The 26,282-nt window shown below is 43.9% G+C and overlaps 1 protein-coding gene across 1 annotated transcript in view; it reads left to right on the top strand.

Moving 5' to 3' along the window:
* The window catches only part of SCML2 (Scm polycomb group protein like 2), a 747,375-nt gene extending 724,323 nt beyond the window's left edge, over window positions 1-23,052 (top strand). The window contains exon 16 of the mRNA XM_078658111.1: window positions 21,788-23,052. Within this exon, the coding sequence (XP_078514237.1) occupies window positions 21,788-21,913 (126 nt within the window). The 3' untranslated portion in view covers window positions 21,914-23,052. The remainder of the gene's footprint in view (window positions 1-21,787) is intronic.
* The last annotated feature ends 3,230 nt before the right edge of the window (window positions 23,053-26,282 follow it).

The raw sequence follows: 26,282 nt of genomic DNA, 5'->3' as shown, positions 1-26,282 counted from the left end.
TATGGTACAGGTACCTTGTGTGGCGTGGACTCCGGATCAGCCCCCGGCTCCTCCACTTTTACTGTCTAGTGGATGGGTTAGTCTCCAGCCATCCCCTACGGATGGGTTATTGTCACCTCCCCCGGATGGCAACTGAGGCTAGTGCTGCCTACGCACGGGCTACTCACTGGGCGCCAGCTATTCTTTGTTTTCAGCCCCCTGTGGTTTCTTTGCCTTCTGATCCTTTGTTGGGTCTTCTCCATATGGAGCCGGTTGAAGTGGAGCCTTTGCTGCCCCTTGGGGCAACCTTGTTTGACATCATGCTGGGCACATGGGCGAGGCCTTCCTCGGGTGACCCTGTTAATCGGGCCATAGCTCGTTGACACCGTCCTGCCCCTAATTATCCGCTCTGTCTGTCCCTTCACCGTCGAGCTCAGGGCCTAGTTGTTCTGGCGGCCTTCGACTTCCTCCTCCGCCCTGCCTCTGTGGCCTCCCACCAGGGAGTTTAGGTGGTTAGATGCATGTGGTCGCCAGCTTTTTGCCTCTGCCATTGCTGGCATCCGCGCCTTGAATATGGCTTGCGTGTTCGCACACGCATCCTCTACCCTTTGGGACTTGGTTGAGGCTCTTCTACCTTCAATTCCAGAAGGCCAGCGGGTCGAATTAATTCGTCTTCTGCATGATAGAAGGAGAATGGCGCAATTTTCCCTCCGCTTTTCTCTTGACGCCACTGACTCGGTGGGACGAGCTCTTGTTCGGTTTGTGGCTTTGCGCCGCTATGCTTGGCTGCTTGACAGTCGTTTCCCAGACAATGTTAAGTATGCTCTTAGGGATCTGCCTTTCAATGGCGTGGACCTTTTTGATAGCCATGCAGATTCAGCGGTCTCCCGCCTCATGTCAGGGCTACCATGATTCTTGTGGCATGCCCCTTTTTTCCTTATGAGTATTAGTTTATGCTGCGTAGGCGATATTGCCTTGTTGGTTTAATTTCATACATATCCCGGTTCTCTGCGTAGCACCCGGATAGCGTAGGCGGTGGTTTTGCCATCGCAATATTCTTTACGTGCAGCCGGACGCCTGGTTCTGTCTCTCCTTTCAGTCCTCTGTATGGGTGCTTTCCCCAAGAGGACTCCCCTTGCTGTCGTGGTGGGCCTCAGCAAGGCCTACCAGTGCTAGGGGTTCGCCCTTCTCTGCACAATGTCCTCAAACCAATAGGAAAGCAGTTGGCACGGAAACTGGATTATAAAACAGAGTACTTTATTAACCTCATGAGGTGGAACTACATTCACACAACACCCTTCGGTAATGTATGAAGTAGCACACTGAACAGAAGGAGCATGGTCCTTTTATACCCATACAGGGGCTCAATAGAAGGCGGTACAAGTACAAAACGAAGGTTTTAGGTACATATAATGTCATACAGAAAATGTACAATCAATAAGTGGGAGGAGCTAACAGTTGCTAATTCTAGTAAACACATCCTGACAGTTACAGACTCATAGCAGCTGCAAAGACTGCTGCAAGCTCAACTGAGCATGTGCAGAGCAGAAGAGGCTAAATATACCTTGTCACTAAACAGAATACAAGAGCAGATGACACAAAGGTAGGACAGAGCACATGGTGAGCACGTGGTAGCACATGGCATACAAAATGGCTGCCAAATCCAAGATGGCTTCAGCTAGATGCTAACCCTGATCGCTGCCAAATTACAACAGACGACCCTTTTACATTGGCTGAAGACATTCGTTCATCTAGGGTAATCTAAATATGCATCCTGTACATTGATGCTCATCATTTGAGTGACCTCTTTATTCAGAATTTGTTGGGCTTTTATTTCTGCAACATTTCTCTTAGTAGGTGTACAAGCAGTGATGCAAATGGAGAAAAGCATAGGACCACATTGTATACTCGCACCGCATGTAAATAGTATCACCAGCAGTATACATAAAATAGTCAGTAGCTTCCAGCCCCAAGTGACTAAGTGTGTCCAGAACCAGCTCGAAAAAGTCCATGTACCAGTCTCTGGGTGAATCTCTGCAGCAATTTGTATGCAGTTTTGATATTGCTTCATATACTGAAGGTGAGTGATCCGGTATAAATACACAACAACTGCTGCTGATTATGCAACATGCACCACCTCGATCAGCTAGGATCACATCAAGAACCATACGATTTTGGAGTGCTACAATTCTTGCAATCTGTAGCTCTTCTGTAATGTTCCCATGTGCCTTGGCTGTCTGATTGGTGACAGCTTCTACAACACGAGTCAATCGCCTTATCTTTCTACTGCTCATGCAGCACCCACAAAGAAAAACAAGCCCAAATTAAAGTCGAGATATTGTTGCAAAGTGGTGTCAGTCTGATCAACCTCATCTGTACTTATTGTTCTTTTGTATCTATTCTTGGAAATATCACTATACAGCTTGAAGTCTCGATGATACGATGCAGCTGCCAGAAACACAGGGAGCAACAGAAAAGATACGTAGCACAAGCCGGACCATCGAATTGGAAGTTGATAATATCCCTTATTACCACATACAAAATATGTATTATGAGATGATGTAAAACTACTATTATTAGCACCTAGATAATATCACAGTACACTCACTCCTTCCTACTGGAATTTTGTTTGCCAATGCTTTCTATACATAAATCTGCTTTAGCTCTGGTCACAGAAATTACAAATGGTCCACTGTTCTTAATAGTTCTTGTGTGCGTAAAAACATATGGTACAGAAGTATTGTCCTGTTGATACTCTTCCCAATCCCATTTAGTTCCTTTAGCTTGAGGGTTACCATCTTCATCAGGGTAACAAACTTTGTTAAGATGATAGTTAATCCTTCCAACTGTCACTTTCTTTGAAGCAATCAAAAGCGCAAACCAAGCTTGACAAGAACCATTGTGAGAAAAGGGAAGAGGAATAAAAGGAGTTCCCCCTTTCTTTTGGTGAGCAGGTATCATCTCACACACCCAACAGTCGGTGGTATTTGTGGCATTATGAGTATGATGCAACATCTGGATGAAGGTGTTATTTAGGTATGATTGTCGATGCTTCTGCTCATGGTAGGGAAGCGTAAAATAATGATGTTCAACCGGTGCAGGAGTAGTGGAAATCAGCAATCGTCGGACAGTAGCCACTTTCTCTACAAACCAAGTTATTGCTGCTATAACCACCATAGCAACAACAAATCCTACAGCACAAATGATCTTCTTACTATAGATCTTAGCAACCGTTGGTCTTTCAGCAGGCATGATCACTTCATTGTTGAAAACAATCATTGGAGCTCTTATCCCTGGGCAGCTGTTGATTTCTTCAGTGAGGGCCAAGACGGGTTCACTACACAGGACTGATCCCCCTCCCACCCCCCCTTGCCACATCGGCACTCCGTTTTCTTTAACCCAGGGCGGTTGCTCTACCAGTCTTTCAGCACTGCAGATTCTTTCATTGGTCTCAGTTGGTATCAGGGTACTCCAGGGATCGTGTGGTCCGGGAAGACTCCCTCAGATTCATCAGGTGAGATAGCGTGGCTCTTCTCCGTTTCCAGAATCTCTCAATGATCAGTCAGCACAGCAGGTTCCACCAAGGAAGGCGACACTCGCTTACAGTGAGTGCTATGGACCCAGTTCTTTCTGTTCGTCACTTGAACCGCTGTCCTTGTCGCTATGAGCACTTGCTCAGGTCCTCGGCTCCAACCTGTTCGACCTCTCGAAGACCTTGACAATTACATGGTCTCCAGGAAGGAGTTCGTGGGCCTCACCTGTAGATCTGCCAGAAAGAGCTTCTCGAACCTGTTGATGAATAGAGATCAAACTGTCGGTTAACTGTGCCAAATAATCATTCATCAGAACACAAGGTACATCATGTACGGGGCGTGGCTTAGGAATTCCCCAAATGTTCATCGGTCTTCCAAATACCACTTCATATGGAGTAAGCCCAGATCGTGAATGTGGCACCGATCTTATGGACAATAATGCCAAGGGTAATGCATCTGGCCTTTTCAGAGACGTGGAAGCAAGTATTTTCGGTAACTTCAATTTCAACGTAGCATTATACCTCTCCACAAATCCAGCTGATTGTGGGTGGAAAACTGCATGAATTTCTGTTTAATTCCTAATCCTTTCAGGACATACTCGACAACTTGCCCAATAAAATGAGGTCCGTTCTCACTCCACAAAAGTTTGCAAACACCATATCTAGGGAAATACTCCTTCAAAAGCACCTTCGCTGTAGTAAGAGCTGTATTATCCTTTGTAGGGTACGCCTCTATCCATTTACTGAAGGCAAATACCACCACTAGGACATACTTTAAGTTATTGCAACGTTCAAGTTGGATATAATCCATTTGCAAAACTTCAAAAGGTGCAGTTAGTGTAGCAAACCCTCCTGTAGGAGACCATGTCCCTTTTCCAGGATTGTACTGCCAACAGATCAAACAAGACTGTACTACTCTCTTAGCTGTGCTGGCAATTTCTGGATGCCCCCAAACTTGCGTAAGCAATTTCGTTATCGCTAGAGCTCCAACATGTGCCGGCCCATGTGCCATTTGAACCATAGGATGTAAATAAGAAGCAGGCAAATTCCACTTATCCATCTCTTTGTTTCACCAACAGCCCTCATCGTCCAACATTCCATCTTTAGACCATTGATCAAGTTGTTCCACAGAGGCAGATCTCTGTATATCTAATACTTATTTTCTAGCATCATGCCAACGCTCAGCTTGTGACTTCACTACGTACATAGATGTAGTACTTTGTTGCATTGCAGTCTCATGAGCTACGCGATCTGCAAAGGCATTGCCTTGTCCTATCTTATCAGTCACTTTCTTGTGTGCGCTACACTTCACAATAGCTATTTTCTTTGGATATGTCAGTGCAGTCAAAAGATTATGCACTAATTCTCCGTGCATTATCTGCATCCGGTGGGATGTAAGAAAGCCTCTTTCCTTCCAAAGTAGGCCAAAATCATCGTCCACTCCAAAAGCATAGCGGCTATCCGTATAGACGTTCACACACAAATCAGTGCTAAGTTCACACGCTCGTGCCAAAGCTATTAGCTCAGCTGCTTGGGCCGACTTATGTGGTATACGAGCTGTCTCCACTACTGTCTCAAGTGTCGTAATTGCATATGCAGCTGAAGTCGTTCCATCTGGTAACTTCAAACAAGACCCATCAACTCACAGTTCCCCATCTACATCTGAAAGGGGCGTGCCTTGAAAATCGACGCAACCCTTTGTCTGTTCCTCAGTAAGGAAGATACAATCGTGAAACTCCTGTGGCTGAGTCTGAGTCACTGGATATGGCAACAAAGTAGCTGGGTTTAGTGTCGCACATCTCTTCAGTGTAATGTGAGGGGCTAACAATGTCAACTCGTATCCTGTCAAGCGAGCACTAGTCAAATGTTACGTCCTAGTTTGATACAAAAGGGCATCTACTGCATGGGGTACTAGCACCAACAGTTTGTGACAAAACTATCCCTTCACTCTGACGTATGGACACAGCTGTTGCTGCAACTGAACGGAAGCTCCCAGGCACTGCACGGGCAACAGGATCAAGAATCGCTGAAAAGTATGCACAGGGATGCTGCTTATCACCGTGTATCTGTACTAAAACTGACAATGCACACCCATCTTTCTTATGTACATAGAGTGTAAAAACCTTCAGATAATCTGGAGTGCCTAACACTGGTGCAGAACAAAGAGCTTGTCGTAGCTGACGAAAAGCATCCTGGCATTCATCTGTCCATGGAAGGGGCATTGGAGTGTCTTTAGTCAAAAGCGCTAACAAGGGTTTAACAATGTGTGAAAACCTAATATCCATTGCCTGCAAAACGAAGTCAGACCAATGAATGCACGGACATCTTTCTACGTAGAAGGTACTAGTGTGTCTAAAATTGCTTGAATGCGATCTGGTGTAAGTGCACGACCCTCCTTAGACAGAAGGTGACCTAAGTAGGTAACCTTCGGTCTACAATATTGCAATTTCTTCTGTGACACTTTATGGTGGTGTGTAGCAAGAAAATAAAGACAAAGTACATTTTTCACACTGTTCAGGCGTATTGGCTGCCAACAAGATGTCATCGACATATTGTATGAGAGCCACTCCTTTAGGGGGGGGGGGGAAAGAATCAAGTTGTCTTTTTAGTGCTTGACTGTAAATGCTCGGACTCTCAGTGTACCCATGAGGAATTCTACAAAATCTGTACGATCTATTATTCAAAGTGAAACCGAACAAATATTGGCTATCAGGATGAATAGGAATCGAGAAGAAAGCGTTCTTCAGATCAATTACAGAAAATGTAGTTGCTGTCGGAGGAACTAAGGTAAGCAGTGTCGTTATGTCAGAAACCACAGGGTATTGCTGCACTATAATCTTGTTAACTTCTCGCAAATTAATGATGAATCTGTAAATCCTAGTGTCAGTGTCTTTTTTTAAAATAGGAAGAATAGGACTGTTGCAAACATTATAAGGAACTTCTTCCACAACTCCCACTTTAATCAAATCATAGACAATGCGTATAAGTGCTTCTTCGCCTTCTTGAGAAATTTTATATTGAGGCAATTGTGGCAATGACGCGCCCTCCTAGACACTAATATGTACTGGTGGGATAACCATTTGCCCTACATCAGTGTCTGAAGTAGCCCACAAAGCACTAGGGAGTGAAGCTAATGCAATATCCTCTTTAACAACACAAGATCTCTCAATCACGGGGTAGTTGTCATTTAAGATAAAACGTACTCCTTCCGGAGAACACCGTATCGTAGCCTTGAAATGTTTGAGCAGGTCAAGACCCACAATAGTGTCTGGTGTGTTCGGAGAAATCAAAATTGGACATGGAGCAGTAAATTTGTCAACATGGAATGTAAGTGGTTGTGATAGTGGGCTAAGGGAAGGTGTTCCATCGAAACCTATCGATGTATTAGTTAAGCCAGACAGGGAAGCCCTTGGAACCAAGTGTTTAGGTAAGGCTCTACAAGTAGCTCCTGTATCAACCAGAAACTGATCAGTAGAACCCAAAACATGTGCTGTAACATAGGGACCCTTCTGATCTACTGGAACTTCAACTGATTCCTTACGCCATCCTAGGCAATCCTATGCATAAACTGAATCTTGTAAATCGGACGGCACATAATCGGACATTTGATATTGATTTCGTCTGTCAAAAGTATTAAACCCATCCTGTTTACGCATATTAGAATCAAACCTAGCACGATCATCCGTGCTTCCTCTAGGTCCTGAATATCCTGAACCATTTCGCATTTGTCCCCGTCCACGTGGATACTGCTGAGCACTTAATGCTGGACAATCAGAAGCCCAATGTCCAAATTTCCTGCAGTATGCACACTGGTCAACAGACAAATTTGAACGAGTAGAAGAAGGAAAAGACGAACCATAAGATCCACGTCCACCTCTATCATTGCCTCTAGAAGGTGGACCATAAGCCTGAGCCAACATAACCTTCGTTTTTAACTCTTTAGTCTTCTTATCCTCACTACCCTTCGCTTCTAACTCCTGGCGTTCATAATACTGGGCCATAGTTAAGAGAGAAACCGGAGAAGAGGTAGTCCATGAACTCTCACTGGCCTTTAGGTGACTAGCTATTCCTGGCAACAGGTTTGCAACATATTTATCGACAAACAGATGCCTGCCGGTGTCATCTGTCGATGACTGACCACTAAAATCGTGGAATGCTTCCTCAAAGCGTGTAAAGAAGTCAGAAACTGATTCATCTGCCTTTGCTTGCAAGACACTAATACAGTCCAATCTATCTTTTTAGGGGGCATAATTGTCTTTAAATTAACTATAATAACTGCGGAGAGATCTAAAATTAACTGACAGAGCTTCTGTGCGGGTTCTCTTTCTCCATCCATTTGTTCTAAATCTTTCCATAATGCACCAAAAGTCGCATTATCATCAACTCTATGTACAGTTCTCCATATATCAGGGGGTAATATCAATCTGAAAAATAAGTCAATATCAGGCAGAGTCATAGTACAAGAGCTAATAGCACCCTCAACTTCCTGCTGGATGTTTCCGCGGATCAGGTAATGCAGTTTTAAGAGCCATGACATCTGCTCTATTCCAAGGAGTGTAAACCCAATTATAAACAAAATAACCCTTTGCATCAACGGAATCCGTATTATCATCTGTTCCCTCGCCTCTAGGAGGAACATACAAAGGTGCGGCTTCCCGCATAGGTCTCACATGCACTACTACATTCTTATCTGTTTCAGAAGTAGAAGCCTGTGTCACGCTGATCTGAGATGTTTGTGCAGCTGCCTCTGCTGCCTTTTTCTCCTCTCGCAAACGGACTGCATCAGCACGCAATTTAACCAAACGTCTGATTGTGTCAGCCACATGAGAGAAAACAAAAAGACCATCCCGCATTTGCTTACAGTCATTTGCTATATCAACGGGCTCTAATTCCTCAGAATGTTTCCTAAACCGCTCAATGACTTCTGCGGCAAATACCTCGGTAAAATATATTTGCTCCCTTTCTTGCCAACTTTTTATGTCATCTAAAAGTTCAGAAGCAGGGGCAACACCATGAACGGCTTTACGAGCAGCAGATCTAAGCTGAGATGCACGCTCAGCGGACAACATAGAATGAGTTTCATGTGCTTTTCCTAGTCTGCAGGAGAGTCCTCATCTGACTCAACGAGCAGCAGATGGAAAACTATACGGAGGCGGAGAACGATCTAATAACAAGAAATCATCTTGCGGTTTATTACGGATAGGATAAAGTGGCCGCCGAACATCATATTGGCCAGTTACCTGTAAATGGCGCTTCCCATCTTCTCTCTCTTGTAGTTCCTTCATTTCTTTATTTTTCATTTCTAATGCTTTCGTATGAATATTCTTACGCTGTTCTATTTCAATCAAGGCTTGCTCATGCTTCTTTCTCCCACATTCGTACACAGTCAAACATGTCTTGCCTAGCCTTTCGCTTAAACATTCGTTGTTCCACATACTGAATCTTTCGCAAATCAAATGACCCATGCATAGGCCAACGCAGCTCCTGATCCTTACGAGTATATTTATTCCATAACGTGTTGTACATTATAGAAGAAATACCATACTTAATATACATGTCCCTATTAGGCTTCCCTTCTGGGGAGCCGGTTGTGCTTCATCAAGTCTCAAACTGGTACCACTACAAAAGCAACACATCCTACGAAGTGTGCTAGAAACAGGCATGCCAAAAATAGTGCAGAATATGCAGTATTATGTCCAAAGTAGCACTTAAGGTACTCTTGTACAATGTGCCGTTCAAATCAATTCAAAACAGAGAAAATTCTCCTCATTACCTGCCTATATAAATTGCAATTCATATATCAATCACTTACAAATCCAAATTGGCCAATACAATTCCACAAAGCCACAGCAAGCGTCCTAAAAACGACCTTACCAATCTCAGGCGTCAAACCAACAGCAAGTGTTGCAGCACAACAACGCTTACCAATCACTTGGTGTCCAGATTCCAACTGCCAAGTTCTTAAATCGACCAAACGGTCACTGCACGGCGAATTAACAGAAGAGATCTCAGTCGAGGACTGGCACCACCTGGATGGTCAGATCAGACAGAGAGGAAAAACGCTGTGGTTTGCCAAGACGCGGGTCTCCTCGGGCAATGATCATCCGTAGCGAGATTCCAATCCTTCGTTTCGACCACTCCTTCGGGCATCCGAGTCGCCGATGAGTCCCATGTTGGGCGCCAATTTTTCGTGGTGGGCCTCAGCAAGGCCTACCAGTACTAGGGGTTCGCCCTTCTCTGCACAAAGTCCTCCGACCAATAGGAAAGCAGTTGGCACGGAAACTGGAATATAAAACATACTACTTAATTGACCTCATGAGGTGGAGCTACATTCACAGAACACCCTTCGGTAATGTATGAAGCAGCACAATGAACAGAAGGAGCATGGTCCTTTTATACAGGGGCTAAAAAGAAGGCGGTACCAGTACAAAACAAAGGTTTTAGGTACATATAAGGTCATACAGAAAATGTACAATCATCAAGTGGGAGGAGCTAACAGTTGCTAATTCTAGTAAACACATCCTGACAGTTACAGACTCATAGCAGCTGCAAAGACAGCTGCAAGCTCAACTGAGCATGTGCAGAACAGAAGAGGCTAAATATACCTTGTCACTAGGCAGAATACAAGAGCAGACGACAGAAGGGTAGGACAGAGTACATGGTGAGCACGTGGTAGCACATGGCATACAAAATGGCTGCTAAATCCAAGATGGCTTCAGCTATATGCTGCCAAATTACAGCATTGCAGGAGTTGACACTTACCCTATGTGGGGTATTTCTATGCAATTCGGTGGCTGCGTTAGCCTTGGTACGCTCCTATGGACTTTTTTGCAACAGTCTTGCTGTGGGCCTCTTTTTCTGCTTTTCTCCGATCCTAACGGTAGCATCGCTCTATAGCACTCTTGGTGCAGTTGGCCCTAGCTCTCCTCATTTTGCGCCAGGAAACAACCACTGTGTGGCACGTTTCTTAGTGTGGACGTAACCTAGAAATGCACCCTGGTATAATTGCTATCATAGGGCCTTTGCGTAGTTTCTTCCACTGCTGTGGTGCTGGTTCTCCCCTCCCCTTTCGGGGTTCGAGTAACAGTTCTCCATACTTTAGCCATTACTGGGTTTGTCTTTACAGGTGGCGGCTTTGCCCTCTGCCTCTCTACTGTTTATTGCCTTGTGCCCTCGTTTTCTGGCCACTTTCCCATCAGGAATTTTTTTACACATTCCCTGCTGTTTTCCGCACAGGTGTTTTCAACACTCCTGCTTGAGTTCTTGCTGTCACCACTCTTAAGGGCAGTGTTCTCTTTAGGAGACTCACTTTTGGGACCCCTGGAACATTTGGTTGATCCTGCATGTTTCCGGCTGTCGTGTCTAGCTCTGTCTCCTCCTCTATCTTACGGGGGACCGTTGCTCCTCCCGGGTGAGGGGCTTACTGGTCTTAACAATGTTCTGTCCAATTCTGCTTTCTCATGACTATTGGTACTTTTCGCACACCCTAGTTTTCATGTGTGACGCTTCATTTCTGAGCGTATTTCTTTTGCCTCTATATCTAGTCTGTGCTGTTACACAGCAAAATCATGTGTCAACGTTTCTTCATTCGGTGCCCATGGTCATTGACCCGAACTGCTCGCCTACGGGCTCTTAAGTGGGTGTCCAGCTTACCTGGTGCCCCTTGGCCTAGTTCCCCTTTTTTGGCCGGTTGGCTGCTTATTATCTCGCATTGGGGCTGCTCATGTAACCCTACAGAATGGTTCTTGTTAAACTTTGTGTGGTTTGTCCGTCCACACGGTATGCTTCTGTTTTGTCCAGTCTTCCACTTGGCTATCATTTTTACTATATTCCTATTTTGGGTGCTTCGCTGGTTGCCTCAGCCTTTTCACATGCCTGGTAACGACGTGACTCTCCAAAGGCATGTTTTCTGTTTCTAGAACTACTGGCACTTTCTGATTATGGAACGGCATCTTGCCAATATTGTCCTACGTATTTGGCTGGTACAGGATTCCACAGTGCTTTTTTCCACTGTTGTACATACTGGACCGGTATGTATAGACTCTGTCATGCCAGTTGTCTTTCCTCTGAGTTTTATTTACGGTCAGCACGTCAGATCCTGCGAATACATCAGACCCTGGGTTCAGTTCCACTTCTTGCGAGGTCATGAACTTGCCCACAGACATATCTAGCATATGTTTTCTTTCTCTCATCCGGTGTATATACAGGAGTTTTCGTGCTGTCCTTTGACGGCTTGTGGTGCCTTTGCCTCCCAATGTTTTTTGCTCTTTCTGAGCTTCATGGTCTGGTGTGGCTGCGCCGACTTGTTGTCCCCAACGTGGGTAGTCACCTTGCTGATGGCTACATTGCCTCTGCAACTTATTGGGGTTCAGTCGCAGACCCGCCTCCCCTATGGGTATGGCTTTGGTATCTATTCTAAGTTAAGGAATCTGAGGCTAGATGTCTCTATCAGATGAACGAGTCACTTACCTTCGGTAACGATGTATCTGGTAGAGACATACTCTAGCCGCAGATTCCTTAACGCCCGCCCGTCCTCCCAGTTCTGCGAGGACCTTTTCAGGTTGAGTTTTCTACACTCGCCTCCCTCCGGGTGGATTCACCCTTCTGCAGGGTGATGTTTTCACTTCACACCGACACAGAATGCTTCATTCTTTTTTAATTGCTCTACTCCGCCCATTCTCGTAATTGGACGGTATGCTCATGTGTCATGTATCCTTTCCAACCCTATGCCCTGGGTGGTACAGTGTGGGATCTATTCATGTTTTTTCCCACCCCCTCTCTCCCCTTCTGTATCGCCTTGGGGGCTCTTACCACCCCTATGCTCCATTGGTTTGAAGTCTATTGCCTCTGCCACATTTTATAGGTCTCTTATTGGGGATACAACGTCTCTTTTTGGTGCAGTCTTGTGGTCAATTGTCCTAGCTCCTGTGTTCCGGACTTGTTGTCCTTCATGATTATACATTAAGGTTGCAGACTTTGTCGTCTGTCATGTTGTGGTTTACATCTTCATTTACCTCCAAGGGTGGTTGGCCTTCACTTTTGCGGGGTTGCTTCTCAGAGCGGTGCTCTGCTCTTCCCCTTTACTAGTTTGCAATATACAGTGCCTGGCACTTTCCTTTATGGTGCTGTTTTTCACCATTCCATGTCTTTTCATCATTTTTGCACACTGTTTACATATTCTAACAGTGTGTCTTGTTTTTTTCGTCCTCATTTTGCCAACTGTCATGTTGAGTCTCTTCATATCTCTCTATACTGAGTTTTATGACCATCAGAGAGAGGAAGCCGTACTCCTTATGGAGAGTGCCGTTTCTGAAACCCGTCCCCGTTTCTCTATGCCGCCCTTGGAAGGAATCTCTGGGGACATCAGAGCGGCCAGCACCATTGGCTTAATCATTGGACCCACTTGTTTTTTCTTTCCATTCCATCAAACCAAATCTTATCCTTACTAATTGGGTCACAGGCCATATCGGATTCACTTGTTAGTATAACACTTTTTAGGCATTCAGCAAAAGATGGGGCATCCTCTGATTTCCACTTCTTACATATCTCACGCCTTGCAAGTAAAGCCACGTAGAAAATGAGCTTAGAACCAACCTCCTTCTCCATCTCTTCATCTTGCAGGAGCCCAAAGAATACCAAATGTCGGCTTACCTTAATTTGTTTGCCTCATAGCTCTCCCAGAAAGTTACAAACCTCTGACCAATATTTCGCAATTTTTAAGCATTCCAGGAACATATGAATATCGTCCGCTCCTTCATGCTTACATCTTGGGCAGCAGTACTTATTGCCTGTAACCTTTGATAACTTCAACGGAGACCAATAAACTCTGTGGGTAGTGAATAAATGGTTACGCTTAAATGAAGCTGGTTTCACAACTGCTCATAGCACATCGAAGGATTTCGCCCATGTGGTACCTGCTTTCTTATCTTTAAGCTCTGCACTCCATAATTTTCTAATATTGGTCTCTAACGTGTCTTCTGCATCTGCAAAGGCCCAATACCAGTAAGAGATTTATTTCTCCCAGTGATCTGCTCTTGTTATCTGTTCTAGCTTGGGGTCTTCTCCCTCCTGTGCCCAATCGTGTTCTGCCCACCAGGAGCCCAATTGATAATATTTGAACCTTGTTAACTTCCCTCTAGTCAGATTGCTAAGCGTCTTCCAGCTCACTAGGCTTCCATCTATCATAAGGTCCGCACAATAGAAAATACCCCCATCTTTTAGCTGTTGACTGAGTTGATTGTTCAAACATGTGGGGGTACCCGGGGATTCCCATATTGGTGCCCGCATCGAGTAATATGGGATTCGTAGTTGTTTTCAGGCATACAAATTTGTTCCTAATGCCATGCTCAAAACTTAAATCTGACCTTTTAAAAAACTTTGAGTCGCCATACTTAAACAAAAAATGACGCTGTCTTTGACTCACCTCTCCAAGCATTGCTGTAAACAATACACCCAGGGATGACCTATCTGGCTTATTTGCTAACATACGAAAACTTTTGAAGTGGAAAGCGTAGCAGTACACAAGCAGATCTGGTAATGCCAATCCCCCTGCCCCCAGTTTCCTCCTCAGCTTCCCACAGGCTTCCCTTGGCCCTTTAGACGCCCAAATAAAACTACTAATCTTCCCCTGTAAATTAGCTATATCGTCCTTTTTAAAAGTTAAGGAAATAGAATTAAAAAGAAAAGTAACTTTCGGGAATATAGCCATCTTTATAAGGTTTACCCTACCATAAATATTTAACGGTAAATTCGCCCATTTCCGCAATGTAGAGGAAATCTTCCGACTTACTTTCTTCCTGTTTTCTCTTGGGATATCTTCCAGATTCTGTGTAATGATCACCCCCAAATAACGCATTCGCATTTTAACTCCCTGAATGGCTATTTCCTGGTTCCATTGCATAATCTCTGTTTAATCTATGTTAACCTTATAGCCGGAGATTGAACCAAACCCTAAGCTTTTCTCATCAAGCTAGGTACTACCTCTTGAGGATGGATTAATTGTATATAAAATCAGATCATCTGCGTAAAATCCCAATTTCACTATAAACCCATTAAAAGTGAAGGGGAGAATCGTAGTATCCGCCCCTAATCGAATTAGCCAAGGGCTCTATATATAAATTAAACCGAAGCGGAGACAGAAACCATCCCTGTTTTGTACCTCTTGTTATGCTGAACCAATTTAATAACTCCCCATTGGTCAAGACCTTGGCTCTAGGGCTCTGGTAAAGGTTTTTCACCGCTCTCACCAAATGTTTGGGGAAATTGAACCCAATAAGGACCTCCCACAAATATTTCCAGTTAACTTGATCAAAAGCTTTAGCAGCATCTACTGCTACTACTGTCAAGGGAATATTTCGTGCTTCAGCAATATCCACAGCTCCTATCATCTGAAATGTAAGCTCATTTAATTGCCTCCCTGGAATGAAGCCCTTTTGATCAGAGTGCACAACCTCTTTTATCACCTTTGCCACTCATGCGGCCAAGATACCCGAATAGATCTTATAATCAGCGTTTAAAAGGGATATAGGTCTATAGGAGTCTACTTTCTGTGGATATTTATTGGGTTTATTGGGTTTCAGTATTAAGGTGATAGTGGCTTCTGACCATGAACTGGGGATGTTTTCTCCCAGGTTATGCAATCTGTTGCACAATGTTATGTTATGTTAAAATTATTTATAAAGCGCACTTTCACCAGGCGGTTTCATGGCGCTGTGAACCTGGGGCAGCAGATGAGTGAAAGGTGGGCATTGCGTTACTCGTAAGCCTGACAAAACAACAGGGTTTTCAGAAGGGATCTTAAGTGGGTGTAAGATGTAGTTAATATATATTCCAGGGGGAGTGAGTTCCAGAAGTGGGGGGCAAGGAAAGAGAATCTAAGACCACCGTGTTTCTTACGTTTGAAGGTGGGGATGGTAAGTAGGGCCAAGTGGGAGGAGCGAAGATCGCGGGAAGGGAGATAACGGTGGGTCAAAGAGGAGATGAAAGCTGGGCCAAGACCGGCCAATTCTTTGAACGTGATGCAGCCTAGTTTGAATTCACAGCGTTTGGCCACCGGGAGCCAGTGAAGACTCTTCAACAGGAGACGAACAAGGTGGTGTCTCGGTTGGTGAAAGATGAGCCTAGCGGCCTGGTTTTGTACCAGTTGCAGACGGCGAAGCTGGTAGGCAGGAATGCCAACGTAGAGTGAGTTGGCATAGTCAATGCGGGAGATTACCAGGGCCAGGATAGCGAGGGTTAGGTCCTCCGTGGTTAAGAATTTAGAGATCTTTTGAATTCTACGAAGGTGGAAGAAGCAAGATGACAAAACTGCGCTAATCTGAGGCTTCATGGATACGTCTTGGCAGATTATAACCCCCAGGCTTTTAGCATATTCTGCAGGACAGGGAGGAGTGCCTAAGGAGGGGGGGGGGGCAGAAGTTAGAGTTCCATGGGTTAGAGGGGCCTCCAGTCAGGATAAACTCAGTCTTGTCGGAGTTGAGTTTTAATTTATTGGCCACCATCCAATCGCTAATGAGGCACATGGTGTACTGGAAGTTGTTGACTGAAACCAAAATTATATTTAATTACCTTTGCCTTCTCCTTCCTCTTCAAATTTAGCATTCTTATCCCTATGCTCCCTACACCCTGTGACCCCACCCCATGGGAAAACTCCATTTTACTCCCTGGGAGCTACAACCGCCCTTCGTGACCCCTCCATTCCCGAGGAGAAAGAATACCAATATCCACAAATGAAAAATGATATAGGAGTAACCGGCTCTTATGTACATATTTAACATCCTATCGCGGCGATATTTGCACAATAATTCTAGATGCTCATCCCTCCATCTGAGCCAGAAAAGTGTCTACTACTTCCGGATTATGAAAATTATGCAACTAGAAGGCAGCTCTTTGAAGACGCAGCCACTTTCCACAAGCCTTTTTCCGGGTTCCTGCCGTCTAGTACTGCCTCTGCCGACCCAGAACTCAGCCAGCAGAGAGGCAGCTTGCGTTCGCCTCCAGCGTGCCGCCACTCTACCCCGGGTTCCTCCACAGAGCTCCACGTCAACTCCCATGAGGGGGTAAGTCCCAGGCTTAATTCATTGCAAATAAATCACCGCAAACTCACTGCAAGCTTCCAAAACAGACTCATTGCATATACTACGCATTTTCCACCGTCTTCCACCAAATCCAGCCGACTAGCGCCATATCCTCCACTATGCTATGCCATTCTTTCTCCTCGTTCTCAGGAGCTCACACGACGGGCGTCAGCCTGCCGCCATGTTTCCTCGAAGATCCTCAGAGCTTGATTAGAACAGCTATTCCAACAGTTTTTTGGTGGTGGCTCCACGTTGTGGCGCGGAAAAGCTTCTCCGACGAAAATTTACGTCAGTCCGCCGGTAGGGGCATATATGGTTCCGCTGACGTCACGTCCGTCGACCTCAGGGCAGAGCCGTGCGGCACCGCCCCCAGCGGCAGAGGTGCTGCTGCAGAAAGTTTTCTGGATCCAATCTGACGCCTGGGGATATTCTAAGTTAAGGATACTATTGGGTTTGGCCAGCTAATAAACAGAGCTGCTACATACCATGGTGTCTCCATGCATTCTGAGGCCATTGAGGTAGATTTTCTCTTAGATACTTTTGAGCAGTCTCAGAGATCTGCTCAAATTCTTCCCATGATCAAAGGAGTGGTTAAGCATGCTACTGAGGTCTTTAAAGATCCTTTGCAGACCAGAATTTTAAACCCCAGGATTGAAAAGAAATATAGACCTGCACCCTCAGACCCAGTCTATATTAAAGGACATCTACCACTGGACTCCTTAGTGGTGTCCAATGCACGTAAAAGGGACAATTCTCAGACTTCTGGTGAAGCACCCCCGCCTGACAAAGAATCCAAAATGATTGATGCGTCAGGCAAGAGAATAGCTGCGTAGGATTCCAATATATGGCGCGTAGCTAATACACAAGCCCTCCTCTCTCGTTATGATCGGGCTCACCACGACCAATTGGAGAAATTGCTTGAGCACCTCCCAGACCAGTACAAAGATCAAGCTACTGACCTCATACAGGAAGGCAAGTTAATATCTAACGCTTCCATCAAATGCGCACTAGATGCCGCAGACACAGCATCTAGGGCTATTAATACCAGTGTCGTTATTAGGAGACATTCGTGGCTACGCATCTCAGGGATCAAACAAGAAGTACAAACCACCATTTTGAACCAGCCTTTTAATCAGAACCAATTATTCGGCCCAGAGGTAGACACTACCCTTGAAAAAATGAAAAAAGACACAGACACTGCCAAGTCTATGGGGGCCTTACAGTCTACGCCAGCTCGAGGTTCCTTTCATCGCTCCTTTTACAGGGGCGGCTCCAAACAAACTGGAACAGACACTAACACGTCTTTCAAGACACAAACCTCCTCCAACAAGGGTTACTACAGAGGAGGATACAGAGGCAATAATACCAAGGGCAGAGGTAGAGGTAATAACAACACTCGAGCCTCTTCCGCCCCTAAGCAATGACTTCGCTACGCTCCCCCCGCAGCATTCCACTCCTGTAGGGGGCAGACTAACACAGTTCCTGCCTGTCTGGAACTCCATTACAACAGACAAGTGGGTAAGACAGATTATCCAACATGGCTACTGCCTAGAACTTACAGCAACCCCTCCACACATACCTCCCAGACAGCGTCCAATGTCTATCGATCATCTAGCTCTGCTTCAGCAAGAGGTTCTGTCCCTTCTACAGAAGGGTTCGATTCAGTTAGTTCCTTTACAGGAGCAAGGGACGGGGGTTTACTCGCTGTATTTTCTAATTCCCAAGAAAGACGGGACCCTAAGAGCGATTCTAGACCTCAGGCCCCTCAACCATTACATACAATCAGATCATTTTCATATGATCACTCTGCAACAAGTGCTTCCACTGCTGCAACCGGAAGACTTCCTTGCTACACTAGATCTGAAAGACGCCTACTTTCACATCCCCATACATCCTGCTCACAGGAAATATCTAAGGTTTGTACCGGAAGGACAACGCTATCCTTCCATTTGGGGTGACGACGGCACCAAGAGTATTCACAAAGTGCCTAGCAGTAGTAGCAGCACATCTGCGAAGACAACTGATCCGTGTCTTCCCTCATCTAGACGATTAGCTCATAAAAGCCAAATCGGCCAGTCAGTGTGTTACACACACACATCAGACGATCCAAACGTTGCACAACTTAGGGTTTACAATAAACTACACCAAGCCGCACCTAGAGCCTTCACACGTACATCAGTATCTAGGAGCTACAATAGACACGACTACAGCTCTAGCTTATCCCAGTCCAGCCAGGATACAGAGCATTCAAAACTTAGTTGCTGTGTTTCAACACCAACAGTCTCTCCCAGCCAGAGTGTTCATGAAACTCATAGGCATGATGGCATCTTGCATCTTCATAGTTCCACACGCAAGATTGCAAATGCGTCCGTTACAAGAGTGTCTAGCACGACAGTGGAACCAAGCTCACGGTCAACTAACAGACCTGGTGTTGGTGGACAGCCGCACACATCGCTCTCTGCAGTTGTGGAACTCCAAAAACCTGACAAAGGGGCGGCCGTTCCTAGAGCCAGTTCCACAAGTAGTGCTCACAACAGACGCATCCCTCACAGGATGGGGAGCCCATCTCTTACGACATACCACTCAGGGTCTATGGACCGCTCAACAGCGGCTACTCCATATCAACCATCTCGAGCTGCTAGCAATATTCCTAGCACTCAAGTCCTTCCAACTTCACGTGCAAGGCAAGGCTGTCCTCATCCGGACGGACAATATGACAGCCATGTACTATATTCAAAAACAGGGGGGGACACTCTCTGCAACTGTCCCAGCTTGCACAAGACATTTGGAGATGGGCCATTCCTCAAAACATACATCTGCTAGCGGAACACCTTCCAGGAGTTCACAATCAGATAGCAGATCTGTTGAGTCAGCAGTCATAACAGATTCACGAATGGGAATTGCATCCACAAGTTCTTCAGCCATTCTTCCAACAGTGGGGTAATCCACACATAGACCTATTTGCCACCCACGAAAATGCAAAATGCCCAGCCTTCGCCGCCAGGTTTCCACACCCACTGTCCGAAGGCAATGTGATATGGATGAACTGGTCAGGCAGATTTGCGTACGCTTTTCCGCCTCTCCCACTAATTCCATTAGTGGTGCGCAAGCTCAGACAACAGTCTCTCAAACTAATCCTTGTAGCTCCCACGTGGGCACGCCAACTGTGGTTCACCACGTTGCTGGAACTCTCTCTAGTTCCACACCAAAAGTTGCGGCTCACTCCATCTCTGTTAACACAGAACCATGGCGAAATCAGGCACCCAGACCCGCACCAACTGAATCTGGCGATCTGGCTCCTGAAGTCTTAGAGTTTGGTTATTTAAACCTACCACCAGACTGTATGGACATTATTAAAGAAGCCATAAAACCCACTACCAGAGCGTGTTACGCTGCTAAATGGAAAAGATTCACAATGTATTGCACAAATAATCAAATTGACCCCCTGGATGCTTCCATCCAGAATATCATTTGTTACCTTCTACATCTACAAAGGTCTAATTTGGCATATTCTTCCATACGCCTGCACTTGCAGCAATTGCAGCTTATTTACAAAACAGACAACATCTGTCTCTCTTCAGAGTTCCCGCGATTAAAGCGTTCATGGAAAGCTTGAAAAGGATAATCCCACCCAGGTTGCCTCCTTCTCCTGTGTGGAACCTAAATGTTGTCCTTACCAGACTTATGGGACCCCCTTTCGAGCCCCTACATAGATGCGAGCTGCAATTCCTAACATGGGAAACTGCTTTCCTTGTTGCTATCACCTCTCTCAGAAGAGTAAGTGAAATTCAAGCTTTCACTATACAAGAACCATTTTTTCAAATACATCCTAACAAAGTGGTTCTTAGGTCTAATCCAAAATTTCTCCCAAAAGTTGTCACTCCTTTTCACCTCAATCAGTCTGTCGAGCTACCTGTGTTTTTCCAAAACCCTGACTCGGTAGCAGAAAGGGCTTTACACACCCTAGATGTTAAAAGAGCTCTACTCTACTATATATCGACAGGACTAAATCATTTCGAAAAACTAAACAACTGTTTGTAGCTTTCTCTCCTCCGCACAAAGGCAACCCCATCTCTAAAGGCGGGATTGCACGGTGGATTGTAAAGTGTATACAAATATGCTATATAAAGGCTAAACGTACACTAACAGTTCCTCCTAGAGCGCACTCCACTCGCAAAATAGGAGCCTCTATGGCTTTCTTAGGAAATATACCACTAGAGGACATATGCAAGGAAGCAACATGGTCTACACCACACACCTTCACTAAACACTATTGTGTTGATGTGTAAGCCAAGCAGCAAGCTGCAGTAGGCCAAGCTGTCCTTAAAACTCTCTTTCAAACAACTGCAACGGATACAGGTGACCACCGCTAGAGGGGATACTGCTGCATAATCGATGCACAGTGTACTATCTGCAGCTCATATGCCTCGAACGGAAAATGCTACTTACCAGTATGCATCTGTTCCTGGCATGTAGAGCTGCAGAGTAGTACACGCCCTCCCGCCTCCCCGGGACTTGTATCCGTTCCAGTTTTCATCTTACTTAGATACATACGCATGGACATTCTTCTTTCTTTACTTCTACTGACTCCATCATTTCCCATCATGGCGAAAAACAATCTGTGGATGGAGCCGATGCCCATGCGCAGTATTGTCCAAGGGAGGAGTCACCTATCGGGACTAACAAAGACTTCTTCCTAGAAGACAACAACCTGCAATCATCCGAGCCCAACACCAGGTGGCGATCTAATGCACAGTGTACTACTCTGCAGCTCTACATGCCAAGAACAGATGCATACTGGTAAGTAGCATTTTCCTCCTTCACCAAAAGCAAGCGGGTGTGTTTCCTCGTTTAGCCTACTGAAAGGCCCTTCCAGAGCTTGGCATCAATATCTAAAATTGATTTTTGTATCAAACAGCATGTGGCTACTGATCTTGGGTTTCTTCTTGGGTCACCAGGAACAAAGCAGTGTTTCAGATGTTCCACAGCTTAGATGGATTTTATCAGGGTCAGAACTTCCAATTTACCATTTTTTTTAGAATCAAGAAACATCTGTTTTAATTGCTTCATGTTAGAAAGCTTTTTGAAGTTGAGAAGATTAGTTTGCTAGAAAAGCTTTTAAGTGTTTGCAGTCCTACTGTTTCTTTTACAAATATTGTGTAATTTAAATATTTGTTTTCTAAATCTCGTCCCCATCCAGGAAATTGATGGAAAAGCCCTAATGTTGCTGAGGAGCGATATGATCATGAAATATATGGGATTAAAATTGGGTCCAGCATTAAAACTCTGTTACCACATTGAAAGACTAAAACAAGGAAAGTATTAAATACATGTGGCAGTTGGTGTCTTCACATTGGATGAATCTCTCAGGTTCATGGAAGCAATGTTTTATTTGCTTATATCCTGCCATCTTGCACATTCATTTCCACCGTCAGTGTGAAGCTAAACCCAGCTGTCATCCAAGAAAAAACTCATAATAAGCTCAATTTTTTTTCAACTGTTAAGAAAACGTGCATATGCAAAGAAAAAAACAACGCAAAAAATGATGTATTTTCTACTATTGGTAAAAAAAAACAAAAGAAAAAAAATGCTGCATATTTTATGAAACCTCTTCAGTCCCAGAAATTGAGATCTTTTCTATAATAGATATCAACTGACCTATTCAGAGCCAAAACAGCTAATTCCCAAAGGATAGGACTTCATCAGGCATTAAATATTTTATAGAATAGCTGTATATTTCTTTAATTTATTATTGAGTTAACAGAAGTTTGAACAGTACGAGATCAATGTAATCTCTAGCAAATGCTGCAGTTATATATAATGGCGCTCCAAAGGAGCTGTGTGGATTCAATTTTTTTTGCAACACAAATTTTTATAAATGGAATAGTCATGTGTGTTTTTGATACCAATGTAAACTTTTATAAAGTTTTCATTTGTGTTTGGGGAAAATGTTTTTGAAAAAATATATTGTATTTTTTTGCAAGCAATACTTGGATGTCTTTTCTTTAGGAGACAATAGATTTCTCTGCAATATCATACTGAATATTCTGTATTTTTGTTTATGCAACTGAAAGGCTGTATTTTTGTTTATGCAACTAAAAGTCATAGAATGTACTGTCTGCACCTAATTTTGGATCACTTTTCTTTTTGTTACCATTCCGAATGTTAACCCAATGTTGTTCTATTAGAGCAGAGGAGCAAAATTCTATGATGCACCTTCTGTTTTAAAATGTCTTCATCAAGGTTACTTAGATATTGGTCATACTACTAGTGTTCTGTGTGTGCATCGAAATGGCCATTATTCAGCTGAAGGAACTGCCCAGGTACAGTGCTTAGTCGAGATACAAATAGGATATTCTCTTATGTCCCCGATTGTTCATAGCCTTAGTTCTTTGATGTACCACTCAGCCAAAAGAAGGATGGAACATGCATGTTAACTGTGCAATACATTGCTTAATGGATGAAGCACTTGTGCTGTTTAATTCTTCTGTGTTCTAGATCTTTATGGAGGCCCTCCTTGTAGTCTTCTCACTCAATACACTGCTTTCTACAAATGGGAGCACCTGGATCAGCACTATGTTTTATTTTATTTTGTGACCTCTTCTAGCACTGTTTTAGTCGGATTACACTCCATATTGTTTGTGAAGAATGTTAACTAGAGTCTCTTATTTGACAAGTGATATACACTCCTGCCTTGCCAAAATGTGTAGCAATTTGATCGTCTTCTGAATCTAGTATCTACCAATCACTTACCCCTCCACACCTGCTAGTTTTGCATGTGACAAAAATGGGTCTAGTTTATAAACGTGTTGCTCTTCATTTGGAGGATGATGGGAGCATGGTACCAAGTAAGATATTAGCTCTATAAAGGTTAATGACACCAGTAGAATGAGCTTGGAATTGCCAAGTTATGTATTCCTTTTTAACCTGTTGAGCATGGTTCAGATAAGTGGTGCATATCCACCCTTGTGTGTGATTTTGAAATGAGGAATCATTTATGACAACATTTCAGATGATGCCTCTTAAAATATAAAAAGGTATCAACAATTGCGTACATAGTTTCAATTTCTCCTGGGCCCGGTGTGAGTTCCTGTTGTTATTGTCTCTACATAAAGAAAGTGGAAGAGGCTGATCATGGGGGAAAACATAGGTTTGTTTCCCAACTCTCAAAATATTCATTCAAAGGCTTCCTATCACCAACACCACCACCAATCAACCCTTATGAGTTCAATTGGTGGTATAGTGTAGTTATCTGTTGCCAGTGCCTGTGGTTACTGTATTCTGCTGCTCTTAAACTACCCTCATGGTCGCAGATATTTACTTACCATCTTCTAGTAAAAAAAGAAAAAAATATTTGTCTGATTTAGGAGTATGACCACCATTTAATCCATCCTGAAACAATGAGTTTATCCATTCCCTTCCTTCTGTACCTGCAGTCTGGCAAGAGAGAGAAAGGAATGGGTGATCTTAAAGGGAGTATGCTCAAATGCTGTTAATCTAGCCTGGGTGTACAATGTTAAGTAATTGACTGTACAGCTTGTATTCATTTCTAGTGGAACCACAAATAGTAGATTATTTGTGTGTTCTTCAGACAAAGATCTCTCATTAATCAGACATTTGCAACCAGTGGGGAATCTCAGTGTATATTTGGTCCTCATCCGTGATGGTCAAGAAGCCGGGATATCTTAACAGCCTGCTGTATGTAAATACACATTTCAGTTTTTTCTGTTTGGCTGCACTTTAGAATCCATAGATGAAGTAACTGTCTTGCTTGCCATGACATTTCTAAAACCCTTGAATAAGCTCAAGACCTCTTGTTTGTTGACCTCCCTAATCCTCACAAACACAATCCTAATTCTTCCCCAAGGGTCAGAACTTGGGGCACAGTGCTTCATTCCATCTTTCCATTCCATCTCCTAGTCGGAGAGCCTTGTTTCTGAGTAACACGCTTCAGTCTTTCAAGGTCTCAAATATAATTTGGAAATTGGTTAGACAGTCTTTAAAGATTTAATTGAGTTTTAGTACATGATTTAGATAATGAGTGTCTGCCCCTATTCTCTGAAAAATTTGTTTTCAAGCGCACTGTGTTCGGCCACTTACTTTTTGTTGTGCAGAGACAGGTGTACATGAATACATTTAAAACGTATTAGGTCCAACAAATATGAGACTGCTTATTATTTCCTGTGTTAAATAAGGCTTTTCATGCCGTTTCCATGACTTCTTAATAAATTGCTTTTCTCCAGAGACCACCTGCTCCCGTAGGACATTACTGTCATTTTGTTTCACCTTATGCCGAAGCCCTCCAAACCTTTGCCCTTTTGTGGTCTACATCAATACTCTTGAAAAACGAACTTCCTGATGAACATCACCGCTAGCTAGAGCATCTGTGATCTTCAGCACCTCTGCTTTTCCAAGCCTGAACACTGTTCTCTCCGATAAAATGTAGAACTAATCCCTCTTAAGAAGAGAGGATACACTTTATGGCTGTGTTTGCCTGGCAATTTTTTTTCACTTGCAAATATATCCTCCCATTGGTTGCCTTAGTTAATCTATTCGTCGCTTTTGGATAAACAGATGTGGGCACATAAACATTTGCCAACATTTTGACCATTGTTAGGGTAGAAATGTTCGCCTTTAGCAGGCATTGTTTTTTATTGCTTGTTATAGAAGCAATGTTAAATTTTGCTGGGCACTTTTTATAAATAGGTTTCCCTAAAACCTGGCTTCACTAATGCTGTTTTTGTTTTTTTCTTTCTTGAGAAACCTGTTTCCATGAGTGGGACATAAAAAAGAGCCAGTTGTAGAAACAAGGTGAAGTTGAATTCGTTGTATTTTCGTTCTTTTAGTCTGGGTATGTCCTATCCAACACATAAAGTCCATCTCCTTTGTGTACATTCAGATAGCTAGCTCCCTCTAAACAGTGGGACAGATTCATAGGTAAATTGGTTTGTGACTTGCATGTATGTGCATAAAAAGATACATGTGCTACTCCATTGCTCAGTCCACATCTTAAGGAGCGTTGCACAGTCTCCCCGATTCCTCCCCTAGTTGATTATCAGTTTCTTAGAAAAAATTGACAAGGACCAGTCCAACTAATTCAACAAAAGGATGACTGTAATAAACTTAAAACCTTGATTTTCTTCTGCAGATTTGTAACTGAATTATGCCCTGGTGAATCTGTTTCCCACGAAGCCTTAAGCATGCCAGGTGTCTTCAGGTGTGCCTCATTGAAAGTCAGAGCTTCAAATTTGCGTTTGCTTTAGCGTTTCGATAAATTGGCCGTGCAAGGTCATGTATACCTTTAAATTATGCCTTCAACTCAGTCATTCAAGACTCTACTAACTATTCGTTTCTAGATTCTTGTGGCTGCAACCTGGGTGCATAAGTTTTAGTACGGTGCTATCCTAGAGTGCCCAGGGATTGTGTTTTCTGGTTATTTTGCCCTGGTCTTCGGAACAGATGTGTATTTCCTCACCTTTCCTTGTTAAAGAATATATGTTTGATTTTTTTTTTAAACGATTTTTATTTCAGACTAATATAAAACATAACACTGCCACATAGGCACCATAGTTCCGATTCCGCAGTGCATCATTTCTCGGTCAGCTTCATACACAGCCGTTAGGCCCACAACCCGGAGGTCGGGCAGTGTCAAGCAAGGAAACGTCAGAAGCAGAAATGCAGTAACAGTGGCAATC

The sequence above is a fragment of the Lissotriton helveticus genome, chromosome 8 (genome assembly GCF_964261635.1).
Source record: "Lissotriton helveticus chromosome 8, aLisHel1.1, whole genome shotgun sequence".
Classification (NCBI taxonomy): domain Eukaryota; kingdom Metazoa; phylum Chordata; class Amphibia; order Caudata; family Salamandridae; genus Lissotriton; species Lissotriton helveticus.
This window is presented reverse-complemented; position numbering and strand designations above follow the sequence as displayed.